We start from the raw sequence: 13,756 nt of genomic DNA, 5'->3' as shown, positions 1-13,756 counted from the left end.
TTGCATGTGGCTACATGAAATGAGAATGAGCCCCAGAGCTCTTAAACAAGTGGTGGGGGAACAGGGTGCACCGCCTTGGTACACCAGTACTTGACTCCACTTCTGAAGTCCTCATCCAGACTTCCCTGCTTGCTCAGCTGTGCTTATTACAACTCCCTTTCCTCTGGTCTTCTAGCAGCACCAACCTGTTTACCTGCACAGAGCATTACAACACATCGCCGTCATCCTTACACAGCTACGCTTGGGAAGGATGAACGGTTCCCATAAAGCCTCCTGTCAGGTTGTTTTTAGTGTAGTATTTCCCTACCTGGCTGTAGAATTTAAGGTCGTTAAGCAGACGCGTGTATTGACCCAACGGGTTTCTCAGTGTTTACTCTGATTCAATGGTCTGTAAAGCTTCACCTTTGACCGGTGGCAGCCCGCTGCCGCCGTTGACGTGTCCCTTTCCCAAAGGGCAAAGCAGCGTTCAGCCGGCTTCAAAGGCGGGAAAGGCGTCAGAGCTGAGATTTGAGTTCTTCGGCCTTGCACAGTAAGACACGCCTTGCCGCTGCCACCGTGACCCCACCGCCCCGGGGATAAAGGGAAGGACATATCCAACTCATCGCAGGGGAGACTGGGACTTGGCGTGCTTCCCACTGCCACGGTCTTCCCGCCTTTTATTCGTGTATTGCATCATAACGTGATGACCTCATTCTGTAACGTCCTTCATTGCATCATGAGGTAATGACACCATATCCACGTGCAACTGCGGTGTGGTTGTGCCGTGAGGAGGACGTTGCGATGTACCCCCGAAACTATGAGGCAAGGGCGTTGTGACAGCCAGGGAAGAGGGGCTGTTGGATGGTGACAGAGAGGCGAGGGCCAGGGTACAGCAAACGGCCTGCGTGCCCCTCACCAAGATGGCACTTGCGGGGCGCGAGCGGGTGTCGCGAGACTTCCCCTTCCCTCGGAATAGGAATCTACCCCCTCCCTCCGGCGCACGCACACAAGAGGGCGGCGGGCGGAAGTGCCCGCCCCGGGGGCTGCTGGGAGTTGTAGTTCGCGGCGCAGTCGGGGCACGGGGAGTCATGCCGCAGCGGCGGGAGCTGTTGGTGCTGGTGCTGGTGCTCCGGGGCGCGGCCGCGCTGGAGCCCATCAGCCTGGGCATCGCCATCGGGGCCGCCTCGGCGCTCACGGGCTACCTCTCCTACCCCCGCTTCTACTGCGGCTTCGTGGAGTGCTGCCCCCGCGACGCGGACCGGCCCAACGCCACCGGTACAGAGGCCGCCGGGCAGCCCGGGGGCGGGGGGGGCTGCTTGGGACCTTCCTAGGGGAGAAGGCAGGAGAGCACAGTGGTGAGAGCAGTGGGCGAGGGGTTGACTGGGGGGTCCTGTTCCCAGTTGGCAGCTGCCTTTTGGAAAGCACCGAACTCCTGGCCTCAGGCTCCCCAGCTATAAAATGGGGAGAAGGGTGCACTTCACCTGCCGTGCTTCCGGTGGGCCGGGTCGGTGTTCATAAAGAGCCTCCTGGATATAAGTGTGAAGGTATTGATTGCTGTGGCTGGGATCTTTCTTGGAGCTGTTCCCAAGCCCCCGGTAACATTTCCTCATGTGTTAAAGATACAAGGCAGAGAGCTGAAGACTGATGCTCTGTTCACAAACTGTTTTCTGACGTCCTTGTTCTCCTCTCAGCCCTGAAGGAGGCTCTGGATACGAAACTCTTTGGGCAACACCTTGCCAAAGAAGTGATCCTGAAGGCAGTGGTCGGGTTCAAGAACAACACCAATCCCAAGAAGCCGCTTGCTCTCTCCCTGCACGGCTGGGCAGGCACGGGGAAGAACTACGTCAGCCAGATTATTGCTGAGAACATCCACAAACAAGGACTGAAGAGCAAGTTTGTGCATCTCTTTGTATCCACACTACACTTCCCGCATGACCAGAACGTTACGCAGTACAAGGTAAAAGCAAATTCCCCTTGGTCATGGCAGTAAAAATAAAACTTTGGACCATGGGATTACTCGGGTGTCTCAAGAACTGAAATAACGCGCTCTTGTCAGTAGCCAGTGTCTCTGGGCGACATTAAACGTTCAGGCTGGTGGAAGTAGAGCGGGGTGGGCAAAATGTGGCCCAGGGGGCATTCCATCTGGCCTGCGGGGCCCCTAAAAAATTTAGAAAATTAATATTTATATGTCCTGAGCTGCCTGTCTTGCAGCCCTTGATGGCTTGCTAAAACTCAGTAAGTGGCCCTCCGCCCAAAATAATTGCCTGCTCCTGAGGTAGAAGCTAAACATGATGTCTCTTTGTGTTGCTACAGCTGAATGAAAACCAAAAGGCACTGAGTTAAGTTCCAAGAAAAGGAAAGTGAAAGGGACCTGTAATAAGAGCTGAAATTGCTTCCTCCTCCTGTTTGTCTGCTGCCCCACCTCCATTTTTATAGCATTTGCTGTTATAAAATAAATTACCCTAGTTAATGCTAAACAAGCCAATGGCCAGGGGTGGTTATTTCCAGATTTATAAAATAATTCTCTTCCCAGCAAGTTTTCATGAGAACAATCACAGATTTAAGGAACAAATGTAGGCCCATCAACTTTAACACTTAAAAATGTAATTTCCCACAGACTGGTTCTCTTTTTCTTTTAAACAAGAAGAAATATTTTCTTGTCCCATGCTTGGGTTCTTCTCCCAGCCTTTCCATTGGAGTGCTGATATTCATTTTGACCTTTTAACAGAAAGAAAATGCTGTATGGTGAACATCATCAAATAATAGGGGTGAGATTCATATTCTGGCTTCTGAATACTTGCTACATATAGCTCAAGTGATGCTTCCTTCCGTACTGATTTTCATGTATGTACATGTGTAACTTGTACACCCTCCAACCACAAGACCTGATTTTCCGCTGTACTCTTCGTTTGTGCTCCAGGACCAATTACAGAAGTGGATTCGGGGCAATGTAAGTGCCTGTGCCAGCTCTGTTTTCATATTTGATGAAATGGATAAATTGCACCCTGGCCTCATTGATGCCATCAAGCCTCTCTTAGACTACTATGACCAGATTGATGGCGTGTCTTACCGGAAGGCCATCTTCATCTTCCTTAGGTTTGTAGCCTTTTTTCAGTAACTCTAAGGTACTGCAGGAAATCCATGCTCTCCTGTGAACTTCACTGTCATGCTGAGGTGTGTCTTGGTCAGTCAGAATTACCAGCTTCAAGAGAGAGAGAGCGCCCAGGTCTTCCTGGGCCAAGAGCCCAAATCCTTCCTCCCGAACTACAAAAGCATGTCCATAAGTTGTTTGTATTAGGCCCTGCAGTTCACAGCACTTACTACCTTAAAGTGAGCCATGGTGGTAGTCCAGTGAGAACAGACACCCTGTTACATGAAGGATCAGAACTCAGATCCTGAGCTCAGTCCCTTATTTCCTATGTTGGGAGTGTTGCACTGGTATTGAGCTTTACTACCAGAGGGTGAAGAGACAGTTTCACAACCCTTAGATGGTTCAAGATGATTTTGTTACGACTTGGGTGGAACCAGCCTAAGTTGAAAGAATGGGAAGTCCCCGAAAGCTTCTGCATTGGTTTGAGGCTTTTTGTTGTGGCGACATGGAAAATCTTATGCAGATAAAGGTAATTCTGCTAGAGAGGGAATGTTGGTTTCCTCCAGGCTTGATCTGTTGTAAACTGTTTGTTCCTTTTATGAACAGCAACGCAGGTGGTGACCTCATTACCAAAGTGGCTTTAGACTTCTGGAGAAATGGAAAAGACAGGGAGCAGATACTCCTGAAAGACCTGGAACAAGTATTGTCTCTGGGAGTCTTCAATAATAAGAATAGTGAGTTGCTTTCCCTTGAAGGGTATGGTTTCTGCCTTTGTAAATGTAGGGAGTTATTGTTCCACATGAGGTTTTTAATGTCTGCCACTCCATCTTGCCTCTAAAGGTTGCTGGATCCCATGATACAAGCGCTCTCATCTGGCTTCAGGAGCGGGCTTTGCCCAGCACCTGATTCCTTCACATGCTTATTGTTTAGCATTTCTCAGGGTCAGGGCCTTACAAAGCAAAGTGGCTGTTTCTCCCTAGACACAAGCTTTAAGTTTCTGGGCCCTGGGAAACATTCACAATCCATTCACCTTTTCAAACTGATCTCTTTATAACCTGGCCTAGGTTCCAAACAAAAAGCATGTAGGCAGTTCCTGCCATTGCCTGAGTTGCCCACCTACCCACTTAATAGTTCAGTAAAATTGAAGATGTACAGCTTGGCTAGAAAGTATTGCAAGTCAGGCTTGAAGTGCACTGGCAGACTGCCCAAGGTTCAGACTGTTCCTACTCTATACTTGGTACTAGTTAGCACCATTATAGTGGACAGATTTGAATCGGTGCACCTAGTGGTATAGACAGATATGTAAACTCAGTGTGTCTGGAAGCAGTGGGAGGATGTAGTCCATGAACTGGATTCACATTTCAATTCCTTAAACTCTCCTGCCCAGAAAAGTGACAGAGACATCGCTGTACAGTGCACAAAGGAGCTTCACTTATTCCCTACCTGCTGTTTCCTAGGTGGCTTGTGGCACAGCAGCCTGATCGACAAAAACCTCATTGATTACTTTGTCCCGTTCCTGCCTTTGGAGTACAGACATGTGAAGATGTGCATCAGGGCAGAAATCCAGTCCCGTGGCAATGCAATTGATGAGGAAGTTGTTAAGAAAGTGGCTGATGAGATGACCTTCTTCCCGAAAGGAGAGAAAATCTACTCGGATAAAGGCTGTAAGACAGTGCAGGCCAAACTGGATTTTTACTGAAACATCAAAGGAAAGGGACCAATGAACTTGATGCCCCTTTGCCTCTCCAAAGCACTTTTTAGAGGTTTTTTGCAATTTGTTTTTGCACTAAACACTTTTTAACAATTGGAGGCATGTGGGAGGACTTCTAGATGATAACCATGCAGATCTCTTTTTATTTAAAGCTGCAGTGCTCCTGCCTACACTGACAGGTATTTGGGAGTTGCCTTTTCTGATATGCTCAAAGATTTCTAGAGACTAGCATATGTTGTTGCATATGACCTTCCCTGCATTATATTTCAAGAGATTAAATTCTTACCTGCTCATCTCTTTCCCCCAACTCTCTCTAATGTAGAAGTCCTTCTAGGTACCTTATAATCTTTGTCTAGTCTGTGAAGTGCTTGGTTCCTAGTGAAATCAGAAAAACGTTTTAGCCCTAACTTCAGCAAGAGTCAAAGTGCCTGTAGCCCATGCCAGGGTAAATTCCTTGATACTCTGCTAGTCCAAAGGCTGCTCTGCTAGGAGGACTCCTTGCAGTATGCAAGAGGCTGGTCATTTTGTGCTTCATGGGGAGGGAGGTCATTTTCTCTCCAGAATTTCTGACACAAGTGTTGTCTCTTGCTATGGCAATGTTGGAGTCATGGTGAGCTCAGGGAGATCTGTTACTGGGTGGTGGGAAAGGGAAGAAATGAGTCATTTGTCTGTCTGTATCCAAAAAAATTCCCTTCATATTTAGTCTGAATGTAAAGAAAGGAGCTCTTCCTAGGAGATTTTTTCCTTGGTGGCCAACAGGGGATTGAGTCTTTTAATAGGGGGAACTGTTCCAAAGGATTTGACTGTTACAGCATCTCAGGCCAATAACTCTCTTTCTTTTGGTAGGAAAATTCATAAACACTTGACTGTTACAACCGGTCAGGTCAGATTCTGTTCATGTAAACTGCAAAGCCATAGCCATTGTTTGAATTAAACCCACATGATGCAGCTATGGGAAGACAACACCTCTTCCCCCCTGCTTGAAGGTTACTTCATAGTAGAAATTATTTTTAAGAGCATATTTTTATACTGTTTTGTACTTTGTACTTCTAGTGCTTACACTTCAGTGATAAAGTTCATTTCTATAGAATCATGGGGGAAGAGAGGATGGGACATATGGTCAAAGAGCAGTCTTCCCACACGGTGTTGTATTTTTTTAAGTAGGTTTTTTTTGTTACCATTAATTTTCTAAGCAAGAGGCTGTATGCCATGGTCAGCTTGAAACATCTTGTCTGCAGAGGCAAGGTGAAATGGAAAGCTGAGGGTAAGAAGCTGGAAGAGGATTACCTTTCAGCTACCTAGTAAGGGTGGCATTTAAGTCCTTTGTTAAGTTAGATGTGATAGTAAACTTCTTTCTTCTCCCACACCACACACAAAGACCAGTGCTGCGATGTGAGATTGAAATGCCTCCGTGTCAATGGACAGGACATACTTGCCATTGGGAGAACTCTTTGTAGCTTGGTTACAATACAATGGAGACTTATGCGAGGGAGTGGATTATTATATAGCTGCTGAATTAACTTCCTCCTCATATAATGGATCCATACGTTTAAGAACAAGCATGTACAATATCTTAATGTCCCAGTACTGGCTGCCTTTAATACAAAACAACCAGCCAAAGAGCTTAAATGTCCAGGTTAACCTCTTGACACTAAATTACGCTTTATGCCATTTGTTATGATAGGACACTGTTTACTCTGGTGCAACTAGCTAAAACGAACTGTAGCTTTTAACCTTGGGACATTGGACTGTTGCTTTTGATGTGTAATGTTTTGCCTGCAGCAGTAACTGTTCCTTATTCGGATGTTCCTGAATAATGTTCCAGATGCTTCATCTCCTGCAGATGTCTTTGAATGTAAAAGTACTTGTGCAATTCTACAAATGCCAGTGTCATCAGAACATCATAGATGCAATAAATCTTTTATCCCTCTTTTTAGTTGGTATTGATTTTTAAATGGTACTTCCAAGCAACTGAAAGTTATTTTACAGCTACTTATACTTAAGTATCTTCTGTTCCGTCTCCTTGTTGTGCTGAACTGCCATTTTTATTAGAAAGTATGATGGAGCTGCCCATTCTTGATATAACATGTTCAAGGGGCAGACTTTCAAACAGCACTTCAGTGAACCTGTTCTCAGATGGAACAAGTTGTAGGAACAAACACCTGTGACACTGATTGGATTCCTTCCCATGCTGCCTCCTGAGAAGTCCTTCACGGTGGAAGAGAAAATCCTGACACAACCTCTCTTTCACCAGGTTTGATGACAGATATCCAAGATGGCTGCAATGCTGGGCTTTGCTAACTTAAATGCACAACAGTTTCTATGCAGTAATACCAGGCATTGCCCCCCTCCATGCATATAGAACAGCTGAACATTGCGTTGGTGGGGTGGATGGTTACATGTGAAGAGGTGAGAACAAATTGAAGAACTTTCAGAACAGCAGAACTGGTCTGTGATGTACCAGCAGTGAGCTGCAGTTTAACTGCTTCTATACTGAAAAGGGTGGGGGGAATGGAGTGTCTCCTAACAGCTGGTATAAACTTGTTCATGCTGCCTCCTTTGTCCTACTACTGCCTCACTTTCCCTTCACCAATGTCAGGAAGAAAAGTAACAGGCCTCTGTGTTACAGCCTCACTTACGACCATTTCTTAATTTTTTGTGGTGTTAAGGTAAGTATACTTCCAAGCTGTAGCCCTCTGCACACATGCAGTTGGACACAGCCAAGACCTAGTGTTTAAAACTGCATCTCATGTCGACAGTGGGGCTTGTCCACACTAGTGCAAATATAGCTACAGGCTGCTATAGATTGAGCACTTTACAATACAAGTGTCTCTGTACATGAAAAGCACTGCTCTTTCAAATACATCCTAAATTCAATCGGAGTGCTTTCACACACACAAATCCTGTATAGGAAGCTGGGCAGGAGCCAATCAAAGTTATCTCAAGGGAGAACATCAGAAATTAGTTCACTAGTTTAGATACTCCTCCCCATCAGTCCAAGCAAACAAATGCAGGGTGCAAAGATGACTCACCACAGTTTGTTACAGCCACAGAGAAACAGCAGCCAAAGCTGTGTTCCGGACAGTTCCTATAGTTTGTTCTAGCCAGCCTGAGCTAGAATTTCAGAAACTCTGCATTATACAAAATATGCCAGGGTAAGAGGAAAAAGCTCTGAGAATGAACTAACAGATTGAAGTTAGTGAGTTAATCTAACTTTAATAGGAACAAACAGGAAAGGCACAAGTCTCGCTGCTCAGTTTTTCTTCCCCAGAAATACAGTGAGACAATTCTGCAAAACTTAAATTTGTTCCAATTTTAAAAACCTTGCAGTTTTAGGCTTCCAAAAGTCATTTTCAGTAATGAAAAAAAGCATGGTCCATCTCCAGCACCAACCCCCTGAGTATCCAAGAAACCAGATATTTGTATCCAAGCACAACTATGTTTCAAGCAAAAAGCAGCAGTTGTAAGCTTTCCTCATTAGGCAACAAATTTGCCCAGAGTTAAGAATTAAATCAGTCCATTACACATATTCACCCATACTGGAAGAGTAGCCAATAAGCATTTTCTGGTAAGAGAAGGTTTATTGACCAATTACAAGTCTTATTTAAAAATCAGAGTGAAAAAGGTCAGCAGTACTGATGTTTATAAATAGGGCTGGCAGATGTTTGACAGGGCCTTTAGTTGAATCCTTATAGTAATTAAACATGTTCCCAGAAGCTTTTGAAGCTGCCTTCATCTGTTCCTTAATAGTAGGTGCCTTATAATGTCTGGGGGGAAAGCAAGGAAAGAGCAGAAACATACAAAGCAGGTTTGATTTCCATTTCTGGTGGTTGTGACTATGAAGCCAACAATCCAAACAAGAAGCTTCACTGGATTTTAGCCAACAACCTTTGACATCGTTCTAAGAAAGCTGAAAAAGCACCAGCATAAGCACAAATTGAGTACCCAAATTTACATGTCAAAACAGCTAAAAAAAAGATATTACCTCCATTACAGGGACATTGTCATGGATTTTGCTTTAGTTGTTTTGTTTTGTTTTAACTCAGCGTTGTTTAAAAATATTCCCCTACCAGGTTAGACTTCCCACACCGCTAACGCTGTTTGGCACCAAAGGAGATGTTCATACTGGCACTGCATAAAATCAAAGCATAAGGACGTCACCTATTGGTTCCAACAGAGCAGAATGCACCAAAGGTGTTTTTGTTTAAGGAAAAATAACTACATACCCACCTTTCAAAGCAGGTCTGGGAATATGTCCAACCAGAACTCTGAGGAAGGGTCCTCTGAGGAAGATATGAGAGCTCTGTTTAAAAATTGCTGTACAATCTTGAGATCATTTCCACATTGAATGATAACTTGGTGAAAATACGCATGGCACATGAGCCAGTGTTCTACTGCATGACTAACAATCAATACCTGATTTGAGAAAAATCATAAGCATTTTTAAACAATGATCCATAAGGGACGGGCAGCCTCTCCACAGACGGTTCTTTCTGAACTGACCAGCACAGGCCTGAAGTCTTTTGGAGCTGTGGCTACTGAAAGTTTCCCCCAGAATAAAAACACAAGTCCATTGCCACTTATGTACCACAGACAGACAATTAAAAAATGGTAATGTACCCTTTAAAAAAAAAAAAAAAAAAGGGCTTGAAAAATAATAAAGCATTTTGGTTTTTCCACAGCTTCTGATTAAGTTCATTTGTTCCTTTGCAGATTGCAGCGTCATAAAACACTACAAATCATAATAATAATCCAGCTTTGTGTATACAGTTTTGCATCCTTTGTGACAATAAATTTTTTCCTCCTTGGGGAAATAGGTCATTTCATCAGCTACTTCGCTTACAATGTCTTCATCCACAATGTAGCCACGTGATTCAAGTTCCACCCTGACACACATTTTCACATGCTTATACTCCAGAGGTAGGAAGGGGACAAAGAAGTCAATGAGATTTCTGTCTATCAGGCTGCTGTGCCAAAAGCCACCTGCAAAGAAAATAGAAGAAAGAAGGGTATTTTCTTAGGCAGTGATTCACAGAAAGCATTTTCTTAAGTAGCTGAGGCATCCAATTCATTTCTAAAGAGGAAGAAGGCTGGGGCATGACATTTCACTAAGCAGAGCTACTCATCATGTTGTGAAGGTGCACAGCAACCTCTCTCAAAGACAGCAGCTCAGTGCTACGGGCAGCACGTGCACTGGAGAGCATTCTGCTAAAAAGATTCAAGCAATCTGCTGAAGATTCAAAGCACATGAAACAGTGAAGTTTCATGGGAATCCTATAAATCCCACTGGAGACCACTCCAACAGAAGCATTTGATTCTCAAGTATACTCCAGAAAGGAAATGCAGAAAATCAGTGCAATTACCAGACAGGGAGGCAGAACCACCAATCCAAACACAAGGATTTACAAACCCATGGTTAACAATATTACTCACTATTCTTATTATTGAAAACAGACAGAGAGACCACATCATTCAGTTCTTTGAGGCCTATGTCTTCCCTTTTCTTTCCATTTCTCCAGTAATCCAGTGCCACTTCTGTTATCTTTTCTGCCCCTGCATTGCTATGTTAAGGAGAAAAAGTTTATGAGCTGGATACTATTTCACGGGTCCCCAAGTCTTAGCACTGTAAGCAATTCAAGGCCATTCCTTACCTGAGAAAGATGAAGATAGCTTGTCGATAAGACACCCCATCAAGTTGCTCATAATAATCTAAGAATGGTTTAATGGAGTCTATGAGTCCTGCATGCATTTTATCCATTTCATCAAATATAAAAATTGACCTGGCGCAGTCACTCACATTTCCCCGAATCCAGGATTGCAGGTCATCCTACGGTACACAAAGATACAAGGATGTAAGCTCCACGTGCACAAGATCATACTGAACACACAGAGCATGCGATGACTTTAGATCCCCGTCTTTTGTATAAAAGATCTAACATCAAATTGTCAACCAGCATAGCTTGGACTTCTTCACTGAAATTTGTATCAGAGCAATAAATAACCAACTTCCAAGGGAAGCGGTGTTGGCTCCTACCCTGGGGGTCTTTAAAAAGAGGATTGATGCCTACCTAGCTGGAATCATTTGAGCTCAGTTTTTTCTCCTGCCCAGGCAGGGGGTCAGACTTGAAGATCTACAAGGTCCCTTCTGACCCTATTTCTAGGATTCTATGATAATGATGAAATAATACCGCAAAAGATTTGCTGAGGGTTCTTCAAATAACCTTAAGAACTCAGAAAATGAGCTGCCAGAAATAATCTACTCTTAGGAAAAGATTTTGTGCAAGCATCAGAGAGGACAGAACTGTATGTTAGCCAAAAAATGACAATTAATAAGAAACAGAGATCTAATAGGACCAAGTGATGCCCTATACAACATGCTACTTCCTTTGGATGACACTTTGCATTTACATAGCACACTTCATCCTTTGACCTCAAAGTACCATACATACACTTATTAGCTCAAATACAGTCAACAAGAAGCTCTGTTCCTAGCTATGCCAGTGACCAACTGTACAGCCTTAGATGGGAACAAAATCTAGTATTCATGATGTCTGGTTTTATCCTTTAACCACTAGCACATAATCTAATTGGGAGGAATTTAAAACATTTGAAAATGCGTGATTTTGTTCAGAAAAGTGGCTAATCTTACTCAAGTGTTTTCTTACATCACATAAGAACACTTACGTTTTTCCACCACCTTCCACCCAGTCAGTCATCCGCAGGTGGCTGCTCATTGCACCAGGTGGGCGGAGTGCATGAAAAGCAGCTGGAAGCTGGAGCCCCAAGCACTAGGGCAGAGCCACCTGACTGTAGCTTCCCCCACCAACACCCTGCCTGGCTGGGCACATGCTGCCAGGCTCACGTCCTCACAGCTGCCGTCACTGCCCCATACTACCTGCTGGCACAGCCGGGGAAGGAGGACGTGATGAGCAGTACCCAGGCAGCTGCTGCAGTCCCTCCAGGAAGCTGTGTGCACTGGCCAGGGCCAGGACTTTCAGCAAGTGCAGGCAGGACTCAGACCCCAAACAGAGCAATGCGGAGACAGCTACAGGCCAGATACAGTCAATTGGTGGGTGCCCACCTCTGAGCCAGATCCAAACAGCTGATGAGCCAAATCTGGCTCACAGGCCATATTTTGCCCACCCCATGTCTGTGTGTTCAGAATATAATATAAATATTCACCAACTACTGAACAGGTGGAAAAGGATCAACCATAATTCACAGGAAGAAAGGAGGGTGAATTGTCCAAAAAAGTCAGTGGCAAAGTCAGAACAAGAACTCAGAGAAATGCCATTTCTTGCGCACAGTCTCTCTGTCTCAGGTAGTTTTATGACCCCATTACTGGCTCACCCGAGCACTTCATGATCTTTGTATAATTGGGCCATAACACTCCTTGTGAGGTACTACCCCTACTTTACAGTTAGGAATTAAACCCGTCTCCCAACTTCCCGGCTTTGGTCACGATACCTGTTTCAATCAATCTTAAGGTTTTCTATAGTACCTATCAGCATTATATCCAAGTGTTATACCCAATTGTATCCAGAATCCTGGTTATCATCAAGTCAACTAGACTGTTGGACCAAAATATACAACAGGGAAAATGAAAGGTCTCATACTTTCCCTCTCAAGAGGGATATTAAAAAGGTGCATAAACACCATCTTCTACACCAGCGGTTCCCAAACACTGACAGATTGCACACCACCAATTTAAAACAATACAACCTTAAGTACCACCAGCAAATTTTTGTCCTATAAAGGAATTATAATAAAGCTGTTAGCACAAACCACTGACAGGTGGTCTGTGTACCCCTGGTGATACATGTACTACAGACTGGGAACCATTGGTTCTACACCCTTCAGAAAGGGACAAAAGGGCTGTCCCACACAATCAATCCTCAAGTGTGACCAGCTCCACAACGTGCCCTTACCGTATATTGCCTGATGAGACTTGCGTGTGGAAAATGCAAAGTGGACACAAACTGATGGACGTATCTGCTGTTCAAGCCTGACTTGTAAATGTTCTCTACAATGATTTTACTGGCGTAGTTCTTGCCTGTGCCCGTCCAGCCATGCATCGAGAGGGCGAGAGGCTTTTTGGGGTTCGCATTGCTCAGAAAGCCGGTCACGGCTTTGACAATCACCTTCTGCGCGAGGTGCTGGCCAAACAGCCTCTTCTCCAAATCCTGCTGCAGGACTGCGATGAACACACCAGCCAGGGCACGCAAAAAAGGGAGACGGCAGGTTTAAAGTCAGAACTTGGGAAGCAGGAGCCCTTTTGGAATGCAGACCTGAGGAACCCGCTTCACCCCTTTGAGGTAAGGGCTGGGCTGGCTGGAAGAGAAGCGACCTTCCTCCCTAATGCAGAGATGTGGCCTGGGGAGACTAAACCCTGCATGGGATGGGCTGATCCTAGGGATGGCACTGCCCTGATAGCAATGATACCTCCACCCTGCTTCACAGGAGCCTAGGGCTTGGGACACACATGCACACCCTGCCCTTACAGGCAGTTCAGGGGCCCACACCCATCCGTCTGCGCTCCGCAGCCCCAGGCTCGGCCTGCCCGCTACACGCATCAGGGCCAGCCCTGCCCCCAGCTCCCCTCACGGGGCGCCCCAACCCCTCTCACGAGGCAGCCTCCCGAACAGGATGCCCTCCCACCACAGGCCAGCCCATGGGGCAACCCCCTCCCTTCACAGAGCAGCGCCCCTCACCTGCCCCGAAGTGCCGACCCGGGCGCGGCCCGCAGCACTCGGCGAAGAGGCAGTAGAGGGGCCGGTAGGAAATGTAGCCCGTGAGCGCCGAGGCGGCCCCGGCCAGCGCCAGCCCCAGGCTCACGGGCTCCACGGCGCGCGCGGGGCTCAGCAGCAGCAGCGCCAGGCCCAGGGCGGCCCCCGCCGCGCCCCACAGCCGCCTCATCCCCGGGCTCGCCGGGCCCCGGCCCCTCACCCCTCACAGGCGCTTCCGCTTCCGCCGCT

At 46.0% G+C, this 13,756-nt stretch overlaps 3 protein-coding genes across 4 annotated transcripts in view; 1 reads left to right on the top strand and 2 right to left on the bottom strand.

Annotated features, from left to right (window-relative positions):
* Positions 1–591, bottom strand: part of PTGES (prostaglandin E synthase) — a 49,080-nt gene extending 48,489 nt beyond the window's left edge. Inside the window, exon 1 of the mRNA XM_090021052.1 lies at positions 403–591. Coding sequence (XP_089877178.1) covers positions 403–591 — 189 coding nt within the window. The remainder of the gene's footprint in view (positions 1–402) is intronic.
* A 308-nt stretch (positions 592–899) lies between these two features.
* Positions 900–6,713, top strand: LOC149855381 (torsin-1B-like). Its single transcript, XM_090021050.1, has 5 exons — positions 900–1,254; positions 1,671–1,936; positions 2,900–3,075; positions 3,677–3,804; positions 4,528–6,713. The coding sequence occupies exons 1-5, from the start codon at positions 900–902 to the stop codon at positions 4,767–4,769; spliced, it is 1,167 nt and encodes a 388-aa protein (XP_089877176.1). The 3' UTR covers positions 4,770–6,713.
* A 1,264-nt stretch (positions 6,714–7,977) lies between these two features.
* On the bottom strand, positions 7,978–13,744 carry LOC149855380 (torsin-1A-like). Of its 2 annotated transcripts, XR_016438411.1 has the most exons (6): positions 13,493–13,744; positions 12,710–12,975; positions 10,433–10,608; positions 10,215–10,342; positions 9,012–9,764; positions 7,978–8,912 (listed from the first exon to the last, which is right to left on the bottom strand). XR_016438411.1 is itself a non-coding variant. In XM_090021051.1 (5 exons), the coding sequence occupies exons 1-5, from the start codon at positions 13,695–13,697 to the stop codon at positions 9,514–9,516; spliced, it is 1,026 nt and encodes a 341-aa protein (XP_089877177.1). In that variant the 5' UTR covers positions 13,698–13,744; the 3' UTR covers positions 7,978–9,513. The 2 variants fall into 2 exon arrangements, 1 of the variants encoding a protein (XP_089877177.1); XM_090021051.1 differs by having other exon boundaries at positions 7,978–9,764.
* Positions 13,745–13,756: the final 12 nt, after the last annotated feature.

The sequence above is a fragment of the Crocodylus siamensis genome, chromosome 11 (assembly GCF_052110815.1).
Source record: "Crocodylus siamensis isolate JL-2025a chromosome 11, ASM5211081v1, whole genome shotgun sequence".
In the NCBI taxonomy this organism is placed as follows: domain Eukaryota; kingdom Metazoa; phylum Chordata; order Crocodylia; family Crocodylidae; genus Crocodylus; species Crocodylus siamensis.
Note: the sequence above shows the minus strand (reverse complement) of the source record. Positions and strands in the feature narration are given on the sequence as shown.

What these genes read in the sequence shown, in the direction of transcription:
- LOC149855380 (XM_090021051.1), bottom strand. Translation starts at nt 13,697, where the DNA reads ATGAGGCGGCTGTGGGGCGCGGCGGGGGCCGCCCTGGGCCTGGCGCTG. An exon ending in GGGTCGGCACTTCGGGGCAG is followed by an intron (nt 12,976 to 13,492) that starts GTGAGGGGCGCT and finishes TGTTCATCGCAG; the next exon opens with TCCTGCAGCAGGATTTGGAG. An exon ending in GCTATCTTCATCTTTCTCAG is followed by an intron (nt 10,343 to 10,432) that starts GTAAGGAATGGC and finishes TCCTTAACATAG; the next exon opens with CAATGCAGGGGCAGAAAAGA.
- LOC149855381 (XM_090021050.1), top strand. Translation starts at nt 900, where the DNA reads ATGGCACTTGCGGGGCGCGAGCGGGTGTCGCGAGACTTCCCCTTCCCT. An exon ending in GGACCGGCCCAACGCCACCG is followed by an intron (nt 1,255 to 1,670) that starts GTACAGAGGCCG and finishes TTCTCCTCTCAG; the next exon opens with CCCTGAAGGAGGCTCTGGAT. An exon ending in GCCATCTTCATCTTCCTTAG is followed by an intron (nt 3,076 to 3,676) that starts GTTTGTAGCCTT and finishes TTTTATGAACAG; the next exon opens with CAACGCAGGTGGTGACCTCA.